Source organism: Rhinolophus sinicus, linkage group LG09 (assembly GCF_036562045.2).
Source record: "Rhinolophus sinicus isolate RSC01 linkage group LG09, ASM3656204v1, whole genome shotgun sequence".
NCBI lineage: Eukaryota > Metazoa > Chordata > Mammalia > Chiroptera > Rhinolophidae > Rhinolophus > Rhinolophus sinicus.
In genome coordinates, this window is record NC_133758.1 from 89,278,451 (window position 1) to 89,298,812 (window position 20,362).

The window sequence follows — 20,362 nt, forward strand, 5'->3', positions numbered from 1 at the left end:
AAATGACTTACAGGGCTATTACCTAACATAGTACAATATTTTTCTCTCTCCAACTAATCAAAGCATTGCTTTCCCCACTATCATCTTTGTCAATAAAAAGTTGTAGAACTTTACTATAAAATGATTTTTGGGGCACCTTAGACAAACTCAAATTGAGGAACATTTTACAAATTAACTAGTCTATAATCTTTTCATTTTACAAAAATATGAAAGGACAAAAAAACAGAAAGAAAGGCTGGTGAGAAGGGTCACAACAACTAAATGTAATGCATGACACTGGATTAGATCCTGAACGAGAAAAATTAGTATAAAGGGTATTATTGGGACAATAGATAGCATTGGAATATGCTGTTTAATACTGTACACATTTCAACACCCCCATTGTCAATGCTGACATAATTCTCAGCATATATTGCAGATCACTTACCCTGATTTTACTTTACCACTTTCTTCTGAGAATCACTGGTTTTCGAGGCTTATAGCAGGAAGATGGCTCCAAAATTCTAGGACCTTTTTCCATTAGAGAGTAAAACAGTACTGAGTTATCTGGAGTGAACCAATATACAGATGGATTTGAAGTGAGTAAAATAACTTCCTTGAGGTAATTTTTGAAAAAAATTAAAAATCACAGTTACTTAACAAATGCTTGCTGATAGATTTATAGAAGAGAGAATCTGACACTTTTGCTCCAACTTCTTTTTTTTTTTTTTTTAAATAAGTCTTCTGAGAAAATTTCGTTAAGATGGCAGCATAAGTAAATGCTGTGCTTGTATCCTCTCACAACCACCTCAAAATTACAACTAAACTACAGAAAAACCATCACAGAGAATCACCTGAAGTCTAGTCTAACCGAACAGAAGTCTTATAAATCAGGACATACAAAAGAAACCACCTCAGTACTGGAGGAACAGATATACCACATGGGCTGTCCCACACCACATGTGACCATTTAAAAATCAGGAGGATATATCAGTTGCAGAGGTCCCTCCTGAGGAGCAAGGGGTCCTAGTCCCATACCAGGCTTTCCAGCCCAGAGTTCCAGTACTGGAAAGAAAAGTCCCCATAACTTCTGGCCATAAAAACCAGCAGAGATTGTGGCTGAGTGAGACAGAGGGTGGCTGGAGTCCCAGGTGCTTCTCTTAAAGGATCAGCACATGGATTTACTCACTAATGGACTCACTCACTTTGTGCTCCAGCACTGGCACAGCAGCTTGAAAGGCACCAGGGACTTATGGGGAGGAACAGAATTGTCTGGCTTCAGAGTGAGGGCTGGAGGGGCCGCTTTCTTGCAGACAGAAGTGCTGGCAGAAGCCATTGTTCTTTTGTTGAGCTCTCCACTGTTTCATGCAGCATGTAGATGGAGGCAGCCACCATACCTGTGTCTCCATTAATCTTGCTAACAACATTTGATCTGCCCTGGTTATTCCCTGAGACCCTGTCTCTCCAACCTTTCAGGCCCACCCAAGTCACTTCTATTGTCTTTTCCGACAAATGGCCTGTCTTGGCTTAAGCTGCTTACTCTCCTAAAACCTCTCAAAGGCTCACAAACCCCAAACAAGAAACATCTGGCCTTGGTGTGCTCCATATGTCTTGCCAAGTAGCTTCAAGACCAGTACTACTGGCAGCTGGCCTTGATTCACAGCTTGGCCTCTTGAGGCACCCGGCATGTGGAAAACATCTAAGGATCACTCTGTGGCTCATATCACCTAGATCGAGCCAGAGCACAGGTGGAGGCTAAACTTGGCCTGAGGTGAGGCCCCTCCCAGGAGGTCCTGTGGGCCAGAAGACCCATTACTCAGCTTTGAACCACATCAGAGCACCACCAGGCCACCTCCACAGATGACACCTTCAAAGGGCAGACTGGGCAGGCACCAGAGCTCTGCTAAAGTGAATCCTGCTCCATAGAGTCAGCCCCTGCACAATAGTTCCTCCACTGTAGTCATGGCCAGTCCTGAAAACCAGTCAGCCTGAGGGTCAATCCCTCCCATTGACATGCAAACTGTAACCAAGGCTCAACTACAAAAGGAGGGCACACTAAACCCACACAAGAGACACACCTGGAGCACCTGGCTCAGGTGACCAGGGAGACTGTGCCACTGAGCCCCACAGCACACCTACTACATAAGGGCACTCTATAAAGACCAGGAGACATACAGCTCTACCTAACACATAAAAAGAAACACAAGGAGGAAACCAAAATGGGGAGACAAAGAAACATGTCCCAAATGAAAGAATAGAACAAAGTTCCAGAAAAAGAACTGAACAAAATGGAGGCAAGCAACCTACCAGATACACAGTTCAAAACACAGGTTATAAGGATGCTCAAGGAACTTAGTAAGAACTTCAACAAAGAAATAGCAAACATAAAAAAGGATATAGAAACCATAGAAAATAACAAGTCAGAAGTGAAGAATACAATCACTGAAATGAAGAATACATTAAAGGGAATCAACAGTAGATAACATAAAGCAGAGGTTTGAATGAGCAATTTGGAAGATAAGGTAGCAGAAATCAGAACAGCAAAAAGAGAAAAGAATCCAAAAATATCAGGATAGTTTAAGGGGCCTATGGGACAACATCAAGTGTACCAGCATTCACCTCATAGGGAGAAAAGAGAGAGCAAGGAATTGAAAACCTACTTGAAGAAATAATGATGAAAGAGTTCCCTAACCAGGCAAAAGAAGCAGACATAGAAGCCCAGGAAGCACAGAGAGTCCCAAACAAGATGAACCTAAAGAGGCCCACACCAAGATACATCATAATTAAAATGCCAAAGTTTAAAAACAATGAAAGAACATTAAAAGCAGAAAGAGAAAGGAAAGGCAGTTAGTTACCTACCAGGGAGCTCCCATAAGACTGTCAGGTGATTTCTCAACAGACATTTTGCAGGCCAGAAGAGATTGGCAGGAAATATTGAAAGTCATGAAAAGCAAGGACCTACAACCAAGATTAGTCTATCCAACAAAACTATTGTTTACAATTGAAGGAGAGATAAAGAGCTTCCCAGACATGAAAAAGCTAACGGAGTTCATAACCACTAAACCAGTATTACAAGAAATGTTAAGGGACTTCTTTAAGAAAAAGAAGAAGAAAAGATTAAAAATATGAATAATAAAATGGCAATAACTACATATCTATCAACAATTACTTTCAATATAAAGGTATTAAATGCTCCAAACAAAAGACATAGGAAGGCTGAATGGATAAGAAAACAAAACCCTATATATGCTGTCTACAAGAGACTCACTTCAGATCAAAAGACACACAAAGACTGAAAGAAAAGAAATGGGAAAAAAGATATTTCTTGAAAATGAAAAAAAAAAAAAAAAGATGAAGTAGAAATACTTATACTAGACAAAACAGACCTCAAACAAAGGCTATAACAAGAGACAAAGAAGAACAAAGTAATCCCACTTCTGGGTATTTATCCTAAGAAACCCTACTTCGAAGGGACATTGTGCAGCCATCTGTTCTTTGCAGCATTATTTACAATAGCCACGATATGGAGGCGACCTGCGTGTCCAGCAATAGTTGAATGGATAAAGAAGAGGTGGTACATAGGTACAATGGAATGTTACTTAATGATAAAAAAGAATGAAATCTTGCCATCTGCAGCAACATGAATGGACCTAGAGGGTATCGTGCTGAGTGGAGTAAGTCAGACAGAGAAGGACAAATGCCATATGATTTCACTTATATGTGGAATCTAAAGAATGAGATAAAGGTACAAACAACAGAGAAACAAACTGGTAGATACAGAGAACATTTTGATGGTAGCCAGATGGGAGGTGTTTGTGGGATGCGTGAAAAAGGGGAAGGGATTAAGAAGCATAAGTTGGTAGTTACAAAGTAGTTGTGGGGATGTAAAGTACAGCACAAGGAATATAGTCAATGATATTGTAATAACTGTATATGGTGTCAGATGGGTACTAGATTTACTAGGTTGATAACTTTGTAAGTTATATAAATGTCTAATCACTATGTTGCACACCTGAAATTAATAGAATATTGCATGTCAACTGTAATTGAAAAATAAAAGTAATACATTAATAAAACTGGAACAATCACAAAAATATATTCAGATAACATCAAAATTTAAAAAAATAAGTCTTCTGAAAATAGGAAATAACAAGTCTTTTGGAAACAAATATAAAGCACGTTTTCTTTCAGAGACTGAAGAATAATTCCCTGTGTTAGAATGTGCTTACCCGAACATCCGTGACAATGGTTCCCTCATTTTGATTCTCTCATCCCTCAGAATAGTCACTGATCAGATTTAAGTCTTGGAAGATCTTAGTACAGGGTTGTGTACACAGTCAAACCAAGGGACCCCAAGCTGTAACTGTGATGTGCTAAATTAGTGCCTTTATTTTAGAGTTGGCAAATGATGCCAAATGTCCATATTCCTTCCTTCCACAAAATTAAAAGACACTAACAAAGATAAGACAGTTTCTTATTTTGAAGTTGCCACCCTGATTTCCAAAGCTTCAGTAAACTCTGAAGTAGATATAAAGTATCTGTTCTCATTAAAAGGGAACTTCAGAACACAAGAAGAGTGGACTGGATGCCAGGAAACTTTCACTACAGTTTTCACTCTGCCCCTAACCATCTTGGGAACTTTAGGTGAATTACTTGAGCTCCATGAGACTCAAGAGACCCATTATTTTATAACTTAGTAAGCTAAGATATAAAATAATTTCCAAGGTCCTTTTTAGCTTCAGATGTTTTGTGATTCTAACTCTAAACAGTCATGGATTTTCTCTATACAGCCACAAAGCAGAAATGTCACAGTCATACTGTGTTTATTTACACTATTTCACTCTAGAGTAACAACAAAAATGCCTATAAGACTCATATTTTTAGTAAAATTTAAATTTGTACTGTTAATGGATACTTTTACAGCTCAATTCTGAGCCTTTGCAAACACATCCATAAAACTGGTTGTATTGCTTCACATTTATAAAATCCCACTGCATTTTCCAAGCAAATGGGCGTTTATACAACGAAATAGGCTAACACATGCCTAACTGCCTGTTTCAAAGCAATTATTACTTGTCTATACAAATGTCCACTTGAATAGTTCAAAGAAAATGCCCCCAGAAAGTCTGGCAGTCTCTTGTTGAAGAAACCTGTTTTTAGAATCCCATAAGCATTTTTCCCCCCATTATTGTCTAAAGGTCAAATTTCTGGAAATTCAAGAAATTAAAACCAGAGGATGGTACTAACTTTTTTGCCACCCAAGAGGCCACACTCATTGTTTCATTAAGCTTTTCTGATGTTTGTCAAGCCTGCAAACTACAGTTATTTTCATCTAGACATTTTTTTTCTTATTCACGTTTCACTTTTATTGGAATGAAAATTCATTTATTTCTAGATTTGATATAACCTTCCTGACTGATTATAATGGCCTGCGGCCACCACTTGTACTTTCCTAGAAAACTATCACCTTTTCTCTTGCATCACTGTGCATGTTTACAAAAGTATACAAAGCCTCCACGAAGGCTTACAATATAAGCACTTTTATCTATGTGAAAAAATGAGCTGTTAATCTGTGGATGGGTCAAGCTCATCTGCAAAGGGCCATTATTATGTGTGGGCAGGCACTCCATTCAAACATGCATGTGTTCAACCAGTATTTGTAGAGCACCTACTTAGAAAGTGGCATTTTATAAAATGTAGTAAAAAAAAAAAAAAAAAAAAAATAGTGGCCCAAGTATTGGATGGCTTTCCCATGGAGATTACAGTTTCGAGAAAAGAATATAGATGGTAAATAAATAGGCAGATTGAGATGGAGATAATAGTAGTAGTTTTATAAACAAATATGTAGTACAGTGTGCTCTGAGAGGATCAATGATTCCTGTAAAATGCAGTTTAAGCTGGGCCAGAGAATGAGTAGGTATTAACTAAGCAAATGGGAATGGTAGAAAGCATTCCAGGATGGGGACGTGTCCTGTGCAAAGTCCTGAAGTTGGAAGAGAGACAACACGTAAAAAAGTCTGATGTGATCAGAATTTGGAGGCCGAAAAGAAGAGTAGCCAAGATGAGGCCGGAGATGAAGAAATATGTAGCATTGACCTAGACTATTTTCTAAATTCATAAATATAAATGCCTTGTCCCTGAACACCTCCTCAGTCAGGAATCAAAGGCTCGCAACAACTTCTTCCGTCGGTAATGACTTCCGTTGCAGTTCCTTGATCAACAGCAGCTTCTTCCTGGCCTCTGCCGTCCAGAGAAGAGATGACTCTCAGGAGCTACATCAGTGAGCGGCGTCGGTTACCACAAAGCTTGCTGGTCCATCTGCTGTTTTCAAAGAGCTGGCCGGGCCCTTAGTGATTCAATTCTGACTTCAGACCACGAATAGAGACAGCAGTCAGATGTCCTAGTTGTGCCCTCTAGTGGCAGCCGAGGTATTACCCGACTCTTTTGCAAAGGGTAATTAAAATTAAACTACCTCTCAGAGTTTGCAAATGAGGGAGTGTAGAAACACACCAGGGGAGGAAATTCTACCTTAACAACCTGTGCTTCCCTCAGTTCTCCTGCAATAGCTTCTATCCACAGTGTTCACAGCAGTATAAACTAATACTGTGATAAGTTGTTTTAAAGTACGTTAAAGACCCAGGGGATCTCAGCGCTCTGACTACACAGACAGTTTCATCCAGCCTGTCTTGTGACTTCTCTTATAGCATCTTCAGTCATTTGGGGGCTGTTTACTTCATTTCCTTCATGACCCATCTCCCATATTGTAATATTTGGGTGAACATCCTTCTTTGATTTAGTGAAATTGTTTACTTAATTCCCTTGGTAACAAAAAGAGAAGTCTTTCTGTTTTTGGATTCTAAGCATACCACTTAGTTTTGTATCTGACCAACTTAAAGCACCGAAATCCAGAAGCCATCTTTTTGCTTGTTTACAAGACCTCTCTGCCTAAACCTCCTTTTTCTTTGGCATTTGGCTCTTTGGTATGAGAGTCCACCTGCCATGCTTTAAGAAACTAGGAATAGAGGAGAAGGGTGGATCAAGACCAAAGTGAAATCTATCCCAGACTAATGGACAGCAGGTACACCTGGTTCCAAAGCTGGCAGCCACCGGAAGAAATCTGTGGAGGACAGAGTGTGTTTACCCAGTGCTAGGAATCTTGCAAGGGAAAAACAGAAGGTCAAAGAATAGGTGCTAATCTCCTTAGGGGAGGGGCATTAGTAAAGAACAAGTTGGTTTAAGAGCTTTCATTGGACTTGCTTCCTCAAGGACAGAGTGACCTTTGGAGTTCCTGCAGGGCATAAATTGTGTCTTCCCTGAGCTACCTATACTTAAGAGCCATGGGGGGCCTGGTGCTCGAGGCTTCAGGGGCTTTTTATCACATCTTATTTTGGCCAAGGCATGATTCAAAAGCACATATGTACTCAATGTCATAACTCAAACTCTAGCATCACTAACCTCTGATAAAAGAATGAGGGGTCCATTCGCTGTGCTAGATTTTGTTTCTCCTCAGAATATTGGACTTGTTGCACTTCAGGAAATTGGAAATTCCCAGTCCATGGGACTTTTACAGGAGTATGGAAGAATGATGTTTCCAGGATCTTTGCTCCTTTTTGTATTTCTGGGTTGACTGGCTTATCTACTCCGCCCTGGGAGCAGTGTTCATGCATTATATAGCCTGATAGAAAAAAGATCCTAGAAGAATTTTTGAACTAAATTGGGATCTAAATGTCACAGGGATGACATTCCCCTACAACTAGTCTCTATTGCTTCATTTATATGATTTCTTCCATTGTCTATTGAAAGGTTTCTAGATCAACCACTGGGTAACCAGAGTGTGTTAAGTATACTGTCTCAAAAATTTTCAGTCATTATTTCCTCAGGAATTTGAGCTCCTATTGGATAAGGTGTACTATTATTACTACTCAGTATGTTCTCATATACCATTGTTATGTGGGAGAACATATGTTCATATAGGTTGCTGAAGATAAGGTTGGAAGGTGAGTCAGTCTTTCCTCATTTAGGCCATTCTAAAAAGGTATGTGTTTTGTTTGACTATAAGGCTATAAACTTCCATCAGCATCTACATAGCAAGCCTTATTATGGACAATCACTCATATTGACCTGTAATTCAGGTAGAAAGACTCTGGATCTAACCTAGCACTTCCTATGTATTCACTATTTCTCTTTTTCTTTAAGATACCTGGAATTACTGACAAATTCAAATCTCTTTATGGGCAATTTAAAAAATGAGGCTGATGTGGCTTTATTTTATCTAAGAAATAGTCTTTCAACATGTTATTTTAAGCGTTTTATTCGTTGTTATAACCATGTACCCTGGGGCCCTCATATGAGATCCTTCTTGTACATTTTAAGTTGAAGTAATATAAAATGCTAACAAAAGAAGCAACGTTTGTAATGCAAACCTGGGTAATTTGTAATTATGTTTTGAGAGACTGGATTAACTGGGGCTATGTGGAATAATAATTCTTAATTTCTCATTAATATTAATATCTCTCTATATTAAACATTATGTGTATATTTATATGCTTACAAAATGAGCATAAGAAAGGGTACAGTATTTTCATAGGCTGAAAAGTTCTATTTCTTTGTAACAGAAACAATAACTCATGGCTCTTCACAAGGCATACTTTTTCCCCTGTGGTTAAAAAACCAAGAACATTTTCAAGACAATTTTCATAAGAGTACCTACGGGAAAAGGAATCAAAGGGAAAGCTAATTATTATGGTTATAGAAACTTGCGAGGAGCTCAGTTGCCCATGACTCTGGATCACTCTCCAATATAATAACATAGGGAACCATTAGTATTCTATGTCAGAAGTGCGCCATCCTTCATAGGATTGTGAGAGCACATTGGGTAAATACCTACAAGTCTTAGCCATTGGAGGAGTCTTCAAATTGGTAGAAACATACCATGTTTCTTCTTCTTGGGGATGACATGGAATGTCCAGGGTGATCAGAATGTCTTCTCTTAAAGTTGTTATGTTAGAGATAAATTATTGTCCACACTTGCCAATACTAAATTGTAACATAGTTACGTGTGCTCTCCTTATCACCTACCCCTAAAGATGGTCACTACGTACCGCTAAAGATGACCTCAGAGTTGTTACAATTATACTAATTTCCATCTCAGTTTTTTGGACCGTCTGAGTAGATGTAATGTCACCAGTCAGAAAACAGGAATAGAATAGCAGTGTGCATTCTGAAAGCCTTTTCTTTTCTTTTCTTTTTTTGTTTTGTTTCAGGGTTTCATAACCTAGCTAAGTATGTGTTGAACTCGTACCATTTCCATATTTTTATATGTGCTACATATAAAGTCTTTTAGTTTATCTTCATGAAAACTCAATGAGTGAGGTATCATCTTTACTGTCTAGCTGTAGAAAACGTGGCTGTAAGTGGTTATTAGTGGTAGAGTAGCAGATTTTGGATTTAGCCCTGTGATCTCTAATGGCATCACCCATTTTCTTAGTTTCTATGCAATACAGCCTTCCAGCACCTACGGGGTTAAGGGAGAGGTGGGAGTTTCATTTCTGCTTTTTCATTGTTAATGCAGCAGAGCTGCTCCTGGAGCATTGCTTTGAAGCAGAAGGAAATGAGGTATTTTTGATGTATTAAAACACTAACCCATTTCCTCTGGCTTCGTATACATAATATTGACACTCCAGGTATTGTCAATGAAGTGCAGCATCTAAACTTGTAAGAGAGAAATCTCTGAGGGCCACATGCCCCCCATCCCCCCAAATCTTGATTGTGACTAAAGAATCAATGGACCTTCACTACTGAAATAGTTATGGTAAGAATATAAACCATATAGGCAATTTACTGAATGCACATTCTATGCTAGCTACTCCCTCTCCCAAGTTATAAAATGGCATAATATGGAAAGAATATCCTTGAAGGAGTTTATAGTCCTCTTGGGGGAACTTTATGACAAAGAGCCTAACATGCCTAGGTATATCTGTGTGCTTTTCTTTACATTCGTTAAGAAAGGGGCTGGAGAAATATATGCCCATGTAGCCCACCTTGTGAGATTTCACAATGCCTGAAATAAAGGAAATCCTAACATTTTTGGAGACAGAAAAATAGAACAGAATGTATTAAAGGATGAATCAATATTATACCCAGTGTACGCTTATGGCCAGTATAGACATTTTTAGGCATGAACAACTCAGATAGTGTATCTCCTATGAACTCTTTCTAAAAGAATCACACAAATCTATAGACCCATAAAAATAAGCTAACTCAGGAGAGGAGGGAGTGAGGTATCTGAAACAACAATGGCCAGAAAAAACAATGGAATCAAGGTTAAAAGTTAACTGTAGGTAATCTGGCTGTGAAACAATGTAATGATTAAAGATCTATCATAAAATTACACAGACAGAAGTATGGCACCTTTATAATACAGAATTGTATATTTCCATTGAGTAAAGATGATATACCTGAAGGTACTGAGATATTTTGTTGATTGGAAAAATATAAAGTGCAATTCATAAAATATGTCACTATATATATAAAATGTTTATATATGAAAAAGTACTGAAAATATTTAGGAACAACATCCACCAAAGTTTTGACAGCTCTTTACCTCTGGGGAGAGAAGTAGAATTGCAAGAGAGCAGGGATTGATGGTAAAGACAGATTCTTACTTTCTGCTTCATAAATCCTATAATGTTTTGATAAGTGTGTATTAATGTAGAATTGCATGATTTAAATGCTTCTTAGAAATAAAGGACACACCCTATCGAGTAAGTAAGAAGTAGCTCTGTCACCAGCTGTGGACTTTGACAAGCTCTTTTTTAGCTTAAATAACCCCATCAGTAAGCAGAAGAAAACAGCACCGACTTTAAAGTTGTGTGTGTGTGTGTGTGTGTGTGTGTGTGTGTGTGTGTGTGTATGTGTGTGTGTTCTAAATGAAAATTAAAACCATATGTAAAACACTAATTGCAATGTCTGGAATATAGTGTGCCCTTAACTAGTAGCAGTTAATAGTATGCAACATATATTCAACATAGTGAATCATAAAACTGCCAAAATTATGTTGTAATCATAGAGCAAGGCCATTTTGTTGATTAGTTATTCACTGATGAGAGATATTACTTAAGCATCAGGTTGTTTAAAATTTTTGTTTGGCTTCAAGTATTCATACAGTTGATGAAATAAATACAGGATTTTCAAAGCAATTTGAGATTATTTATATTGAACAATAATAGATCAGCAGTGAAACATGCAGGTTGGTAGAAATTAGAAGGCATCTTATTGCTCTTTCATAAAAAGAGGTACACATGCATCTAGAGACACCTCTAGTTTGGCGATAATATATGTAAAGGAATGTAAGTTTTGTATAAAATCTCATAAGGCCAAAAGCATAACTGAGGTGACAGTGAAGGTGAGGAGTGGTGTATTTTCCAAAGTGGAGTCTTTCAACAATGTTTTATAAGTGAACATATCTATGTTATGAGTATAAACCTATAATAAAAAGATATTAGAAAAATCAATGTGAAAGTATGGCTCTAAAACATATAAAGGAGTTAGGTCAGTGTGGCAACTCTTTGTGTGCTTATGTTCCCACCACCCAGTAGCAATCTTTTCTCCCCAGTGCTACACACAGCTCCTGCCCCAGACAGGCTCCCTTCCTGTTAGACCCAACCCCTGTCTTTATGGTTAAAGTAAATGACCCTTCTCTTTACTCCTATTTGTCAATGGTCTCAAAATAAACATATACTTTAAAATGTATACACCTCATCATGTTAAGAATCTCTATTATGCTCAGTATTGCTAAAACAATGAGATAAACACATAATTTGTGGCAACAGTATCATTGAGCTGCTGAGCCAGCTCCTTTCAAATTGGCATTGGCTACTTTTGACATGGAAAATTATATTCAGTTAGGAGACACAATACATTTGGTGTTTTCACTGTTCTATTACCATAAAAATTATTATTAAGTGTAGAAAAAGGTGGACAGTGCTTTGCCTTTTAAGAATTGGGTTAATTAGAAGTTGTCAGGTTTTTCTTCTGTACTCAGCTTTATGCCATTGTCCTCACCACTTCTGTTAATCACTCAGACATACTGACATCAAAGGATCTTTAGGTGACATTTAAAAAGCAAGTCTTTTGATTGGTTTGGAAAATCAGTGGTAAAGGGTGTTCTGGGAATAAGGCTTTCTTTTGCAATGATGTTGTTTACTCCATAGGGCTCAAAATCTATTTCGATTTTATGTGTATATTTATGTGTTTCAAAAATGAAAGTTCTTAAGACGTAAAGCAATATAATAGAGTGAGAAAGGGAATGATTCCTGATTGCCCCTGGGAGGATAGGTATTAAGCTAGTTGCTCTTCCTTCTCATCTTGCAGGATCTCTTTGCCACTATCCAAAGACGCTTTAAGAAGGTAGATTTCTAAAGTCAAGGGGCTTCTTTGTAAGTGTTTAACTATTAGATTTTTGCTTGGAATTTAAGTCTTGTCCATGCCCACCTTTTCTCCTCTCTTTTTCCCTTGGTTTCTACAATATTATTTTCCTTAAGTTATCCTCTTGTGTCTCTGCCTAGCCTGGCTCCTCTTCTGCTTGTCCTCAAAGCACTGACATTTCTTAGAAATCACCAGCCTTCTTCCCTATCACCATGCCCTATCTTCACAGTGCCATCTGCTCATTCTACAAAACCAACATCACCACCTCTCATTTCTCCAGACTTTCAGACCCAACGTACAAGCGTTCTTTTAAAGAGCATCATCAGAATGACTAGCAGGTACTTCAAACTTCAACATCCCTATGAGATTTCATTTTATTTTCCAGGTAACTTATTACTTCTGTATTCCTTACAGATGTAGGCACACTCACGAATTAACTTTTTCATGTTCCTTTTTAGCTAATAAACCTTAAAGTTGAGTTAATCCTACCTCTGAAATATCTCTTATATTCATTTTTTCTTTCTCTTTTTCTCTGTCACTGCCTTGGTTCAGGCTCACTTACTTTCTCAAATAAAGTATTGCAATTAGTTATATAATGAGTCATTCTTTCTTCAAGTCTTCTCCTTACCAATCTCCCTTTCAAAGCCCAATCAGTGATTCTAGAGCCAGGGTAACTTACTTAAAAACAAAGTAGAACAAAATTTATTGATTTCTCCATTACCTCAGAAGTATATAAGGAGCAATTCTTCATTCTTACGTTTCATGTGTCCTGCTCAGCTCTGTGCTTTTGCACAGTATGTTCTTTATGCTTAGAAGAACTCCTCTGGCCTAACCTCTGTCTGTTGAACCCCTAAACCTCTTTGATGTCTCAGATTTGAGGATTATCTCTTTCGCTCCATCTTCTCTACCTTTTAACTTTGCCTCCTAGAATGTTGTACATAGTGTTGGTCACACCACACACTTATTTGCTTAGTTGATTCTCTCATTAGACTGTGAACTCCTTGAGGGCAAAGACCATATCTCATTTCTTTTTGTAGTCCTATTATTTAACGCAATATTAGCCGAGTCTCACTGTATAGTTATTGAATCAATAAAACAACATAAATTGGGATTGTTTATACTGAACTGGTCTGGCTACTTTCCTAAGAACTCTTCCTGGTTTGTTATGATTGATACTCTCTTTTGGACATTGCGCCTGCTCCTCTCCTAATCCAAGTGAAAGGAAAGGGAAGAGAGAATAAGAATTCTCAAGACAGTGTTAATGATTACAGCTGAAACCTGCTTTGATTTTGTAGCCAAACTGAGATGTTCCAGAGTGTTTTCTTGACGGTCAGGACTAATGGAAGCCTTGCACATCATACCACCGAAGGCAAATAAATCCACTGCATTTGGTAGTTACACAGTTGAATAGCTGAACTTATGTTTGTCCTTTGTTAAGTTTTACTCTCTACTCAACTTGTCATTTTTTTTTCTTTTGGGTTGGCACAGCAGCACTTTCAAAAGTATATGCTGTGTGTGTGTGTGTGTGTGTGTGTGTGTGCGCGCGTGCACGCACACTTTAGGTTTGGTAGAAAAATATTTTCTTAGAAAATTTTTTTTGCTCTCAAACTATTATAAGTAATTCCTTTACACAAAATAGTACCCAGTGGGATACAGAGAATGATGGTGGTTCTGGAACACTGATCTTGAACACTGACCATATCCCAGGTACTTTCTGTGATAGTACTTTAAATGGAGTATCCTATTTAATTCTTACAACAGCTCTGTAACGGGGTGGGTATTATTCTCCTATTCTTTAGATGAGAGAAACAGAAGCATAAACAAGTTAAGCAACTTGCTCACATCCTACAGCTGTTAAAGATTGCAGTCCAGATTCGGATCCAGAGCTCACACTCATAATCACTTCAGCTGTGGAGAGTATAATTTATACAAAATTTCTATTCTACCTGAAAATCAGAGGTTTGTCTCCCTGTCGTGTGGTCTTAGCATCCTTTTAAATATATTGGCTCTTTTTCCTTGAAATCATATCTCCCACTTCCACATTTGTTTTTTCTTTCACTCCCCATATGCCACTGGTAAATTGCACTCTAATTCTCTCTCGCTTCCTTCTTTGGGACAATTTCATTACTGCTTCATGAGCCAGTGCACCATGGATGCATCTCATTACAGCCCCTCTCCTCGATCAACTGTGTTGATGCTGAGATACAAGCATCAGGCTGAAACCAAATGCATGCTGGCATTTATTCTTCTTGCCACCCAAAGAATGGGAAACTACGTAATTCCAAGTAAAAAGGAAAGAATCGGCTATGCATTTACTTTTTAAATTTCTTTTATACTTGGGCATATATATAGAGGCTGTGTTGAAGACAATGCTTATATAATTAGCTAAGTGCAGATTTTGATGTTTGACCAATCAATTAGATTTCATTGAAACAAAGCAAAGGAAAAAAAGAAAATGCACACAAAGTAAACTCCAAAACCAAAGATCTGTACTGTTCTTATCAATTAATGTTTGTTTTAAATTTTATATTATAGCTACTCTGTGTTATACAGAAACAATATATTTTGACATGCACTTCCTTTGATAAATTTGTAGAAGAAACTTTTGTTGTTTCTATTAGTTTTGTAATTATAATGATATAATATTAACTATGGAAATACAAAGGATTATGCTTTTGCTATTAGAGTAAAAGTTGTCCTCTAGAGGACTGGCTTTATTATCAGGAAGAGAGGATAGGTGGAAAACTTCACGTTTTCACCCTCAAGAAAAATGTATATATTTCTAAGCATCACCCCCTTCTCCAAAGAATATTTCTCTTTCAGTTTCATCCCTTTAAAACTTAATGTTTAGTTCTTGTTAAAAAACAAACTGAATTTAGATAAAGCAACCGTTTTGCTATTATTAGTCACATACTGCTTGAGTGTGATCCATTTCTGGAATGATGTTTTGGCATGAAGGGAATTGATAAACAGGAAACAGTTTGGGTGCAGGAGAAAAGAGGAGAGGCAAATTCAAGGGTTGTGCAGAAGTGAAAGGGGAGTGTCTCGAACTAAAAGAATGTTGACAGCAAAGACAACCTTCTTGCAATTCCCAAAATTTGCCCCAAGATCAGCAGTGGCCCATCTGATAGCCATCTTTGATTCCACATGAGGGGGATTGTTCGTTTTTATTATGTCATGCATTTAAAAGTTCGAAGAGTGACTGTGTATGAGGCTGGTTTGTGCTTCCCTTAGGTGTGACCCTACCCCCACCATAATCTGTCCATTATTTCTGGGCCTCGTCCCATCCCTAGCATTTGTTTCTCCATTGGCCATGCTTGTCTTTCCTACATTAACCTCTGTGTACAATGGCCTTTGGATCTTTGTGTGAAGGTATTGCTATTGCTTTAGGCATCACAGCGGATGCAGCGGGACCCAGGCTGGCAGCCTGAAACAGATGATAGAGCTTTTGTGTTAGCCTACCCAATGTTTCAGTCTTGGTTTTTCAGGGTGCAGTCATGGGACATAATCTCATGATAAACCTTATTTTCTCTTAGATGCAATACATTTATGTGGGGCTAAATTTTCAGGGTTTCTTAAGCTCAGCATTACTGGGAAGACACCAACTTTAGCTAGTATTTTTTCCCAGGTGGGATTTCTCACTTACATTGCCACAGTTTGTACTGGACGGTGAAGAGACTATTTGCTAGCTCATAGGTGATAGTGAAGAGCTCACTGATCCTAAGGCATTTTTGAAAAGATAAGATTATTAGACCTAAGGGACTTTGTTCTAGCTTACAACGCCCCCTGCATTTATGTCTTTGGAGAAACCCATCCACTGTAGGTTGTGAATGTTGGCTGTATAATCCAGCCAGACCTCCATGAATACCATTTCGTTGGCTTCTTTATCTAATTGTCTTCACATATCAGCTGGGGCTTCATAATAATAGCTAAATTTAGTTGAGCCATTCCTACGTGCCCGCTACTGCGCTGAAGGTTTTACATGTCTTAGGTCATTCAATCCTCGCAGCAACCCTATGAGGTAGGCACTATTATTACTCTCAGTTTATAGGTGCAAGAAACTGAGGCAGAAGGAGGTTAAATGACTTGACCAAGGGCATGCAGCTTGGAAGTGGCAGGGCTGAGTGTAGATCCCAGGGAAGCTGGCTGTAAAGGTCATGCTCTTACTGCCTAGGGGCTAGGATAGAGTCCTTCTAGTAAAAGTGGCTGAGTAAAAGGCTATTGTCAGGCTAGGGTTGTGTGGCTAAGTCTATGGAGAGGTCCCTAGAATGCATCTCTAATTCCTAGTGGGCCTGAATTTAAAAAGCTCTCCAGGAATGACCTCTCATTTTGAGAACAGTTTGGAAGGAGACTAGAGAGGCCAGTGAGGCTGCTGAGTGGTAGGTAGTCAGGCTCTTGTTTGAGGCAGGTCTCAGAACTGGTTCTGGAGGGGCCTGGTGATAGACGTTTAAAGTGAAACTGGGCTTTTTAATGGGCAGCTGGGATTCTTTTCAGCAGCCTTACCCTAGAACAGTCAGTCCACATCTTAGAGGATTTTTCTCTTTTGGCTTGTTTGATTCCTGTGAGTCCTTGACTCTGTTCTCTCTGGTCCTTGAGCCCTCCATATCAGGAACAGAAGTCACTCCTTTAACTTGAGGCCAATGAAGCCATTGTGGATATGTATTTGTATCTTTACAAAGGGGCTGCTATTAGGATGATGCTTGTATAATTATGAAAGTACAGATTTGGCTGTTTGGTCAATCAGTTCGATTTAGAGTTCCTCTGCATCCCTGGTCTATTGGGGATCTAATTCTTTCCAAGAAAGATAAGACAGGCATCTCAGGTGAACGATTTCTGAATGACTCTCACTGTCCAACCTGAAGTGATTTCCTTGTCATTGACCACATGTTTTATGCTTCTCTATATTGACAATTATCTATAAGACATTTTATTCAAATGTATTCATGTCCCTTTTCCTAGATCACATTTTAATCCCTTAAGATAAAAATGAAATCTTATGCAAATTGTTACTTACAATATTTGATAATAAACATATTATTTTGTTTTGACCAGTTAGAGTATACTAGAGTCTCTTTGCAAAACTAAATTCTAAAAGGATTATGGCATGGACACCCAAAATCTTTAGGATATCAGTCAATATATTTGAGAGAATTATACTGTTTTAAAACTTATAATTTTGAAGTAGAAAAATAAAATAATTAATTGTAAAATTGTATTTTAAAGGTGTGCATATTTTGGTGCTAAGAAAAAAATGACTTTAGTTTGATTTATGTTTGCTTTATTCATGTTAGGTTGACTTTCACTCTCATCAAAGTCAGTATTTGTACATAGTCTTTTGGTCATGTTTAGTAGTTTTTTTCTTGTCCACCTACACCTCTTCCCTCCCATTATCATGTAAAAATAGAAGTGACAAATGGTATTTTGTTACATATTAATAACTATTGTCCAGATGCTGAAAGTACTTCAAGAAGAAGTGTCATCATTTCATTCCAAGCCTATTTGAAAGAGCTTGGATCTGTGTGTTGGGTGTTTTCAGGTACAGAGATGTAAATGCCATTTTTCTCTTCCATTTTTAGGTCACATGCGCCAATTTAACAAATGGTGGAAAGTCAGAACTTCTAAAATCAGGAAGCAACAAATCCACACTAAAGCACATATGGACAGAAAGCAGCAAAGACTTGTCTATCAGCCGACTCCTGTCACAGACTTTTCGTGGCAAAGAAAACGATACAGATTTAGACCTGCGATATGACACCCCAGAACCTTATTCTGAGCAAGACCTCTGGGACTGGCTGAGGAACTCCACAGACCTTCAAGAGCCTCGGCCCAGGGCCAAGAGAAGGCCCATTGTTAAGACGGGCAAGTTTAAGAAAATGTTCGGATGGGGTGATTTTCATTCCAACATCAAAACAGTGAAGCTAAACCTGTTGATCACTGGCAAAATTGTAGATCATGGCAATGGGACATTTAGTGTTTATTTCAGGCATAATTCCACTGGTCAAGGGAATGTATCTGTCAGCTTGGTGCCCCCTACGAAAATCGTGGAATTCGACTTGGCACAACAAACCGTGATTGATGCCAAAGATTCCAAGTCCTTTAACTGTCGCATTGAATATGAAAAGGTTGACAAGGCTACCAAGAACACACTCTGCAACTATGACCCTTCAAAAACCTGTTACCAGGAGCAGACCCAAAGTCACGTGTCCTGGCTCTGCTCCAAGCCCTTTAAGGTGATCTGTATTTACATTTCCTTTTATAGTACAGATTATAAACTAGTACAGAAAGTGTGCCCCGACTACAACTACCACAGCGACACACCTTACTTCCCCTCTGGATGAGGATGAACACAGGGGTGAGACTGAAGCCTGAGGAATTAAAGGTCATGTGACAGGGCTGTTACCTCAAAGAAGAAGGTCACATCTGTTGCCTGGAATGTGTCTACACTGCTGCTCTCGTCAACTGGCTGCACATATGCTAGTGGAAAACAATTTGATGTAATTTCTGCCCGGTCAGCTTCATTTCTCAGTATAGTTGTAAATCACCACAGATTTTAAAGCCACACTTGAAGACATGCTCTCACATATAGATGCACACAAACACACACTCATACACATTTCCGCCTGCATCTGTCATGATTCCTGTTGAGAGGGCTTTCATTGTCTGATTCATAACGGTTCAGGATAAACTCTATGAAGCAAAAGGATTAACTAGGCAGTGAATGGTTTCTAACCCTTGCTGTTGTAAAATCTCTTTTAAAGTCTTGAGTACATGCTAATCAATAATCCCCCCTCATGCATTCCTACTGCTTGGAGTAGCTGTACTGGTAAATACTACTGTAGGAGTATATGCTTGTTAAAATGGAAAAACTATGTCTTTAGAGCTCAGTATTCTTTATTTTATGAACACGACGAAGTGTAGTAACTTTTTTCCAGCATACAATAGGCACATTCAAGGTGATACAAGATGGCTCTTTTTTTCTGTGGAGGGAGCCTGTTCTCAGTAAAGATGAGCAAACATTTGGAATTTACATGTGGGCAGATATTGGATTACAGCTTTCATCACCAACCATTGGACTTCTGTAATGTTGAGACCAGCTAAAGCTGCTTAAAACAAGTTCTGATCATTATATAAGAAGGGAAATGCCTGACAGACACCGTGTAAGTTGTAAGTGTCTGTCTTATCTTTACTACACATATTGTAACAAATTCAATATCCTAGTCTTCATTTGTATGAATGGTTTGTATTGTACATAGTTCAACCAAGTGTTATTTGAGCTGCTTATTAATATTAACTTGTACTTGTCTCTCTGCTTGTTATTGGTTAAAAAAGAAAAAAAAAAGGATAAGAGGAACCATTTTATCAATGTAGCTGTGAACTCCATTAAAAAGACAAACTTAATGTACAAAGCATTTATTCAGCTCAAGTATTGTTGAAAACTATACATATACAACATTACAGTCTGTCTGTATTTAGATATTTTATTTCTGGACAAAATGAAATGTACATAAAAATAAAATGCTTAAAGTTGAGTTTCACTATGTACTTGTGTAAGATGGTGATTTAAATGGTTCTGACAAGAAGAATGTGTTGGAATATAGTCCTGGTTTTGCATCTCATATTTCTAAATTTGTACAGAACTGTCTAAATTACTATGAGTTGCCCAGACAAAATAATTTAGGAGTTTCAATCACAAGTCTAGGAAACAGTTGTGGCATACAGCATTGCACACATTTTTGGTTTATTGTCATGCTAGTTATTCAAGAATACCAAAATCAATGAACATAAGGAGATAATTGAGGTGTCCTAAATTAATTATACCTTGTTGGTTTTTTTCCTGTAAAAAGTCTTTATTTAGCAGAGGATTGAGAGGAAAGTAATTTTTTTTCTTTAAAAACAAGTCAATGCGTCTGAAGATTGTGGCTGACTTTCCTGATTCTACCATAGTGACTCAGCTCAA

General features: G+C 38.1%; 1 protein-coding gene across 2 annotated transcripts in view; it reads left to right on the forward strand.

The window, feature by feature from the left end:
* NXPH1 (neurexophilin 1) overlaps positions 1-19,943 on the forward strand; it is a 280,036-nt gene extending 260,093 nt beyond the window's left edge. For both annotated transcript variants that reach the window (XM_019729790.2, XM_074340770.1), the window contains one exon: positions 17,982-19,943. In XM_019729790.2, coding sequence (XP_019585349.1) covers positions 17,982-18,743 — 762 coding nt within the window. In that variant the 3' untranslated portion in view covers positions 18,744-19,943. The remainder of the gene's footprint in view (positions 1-17,981) is intronic.
* Positions 19,944-20,362: the final 419 nt, after the last annotated feature.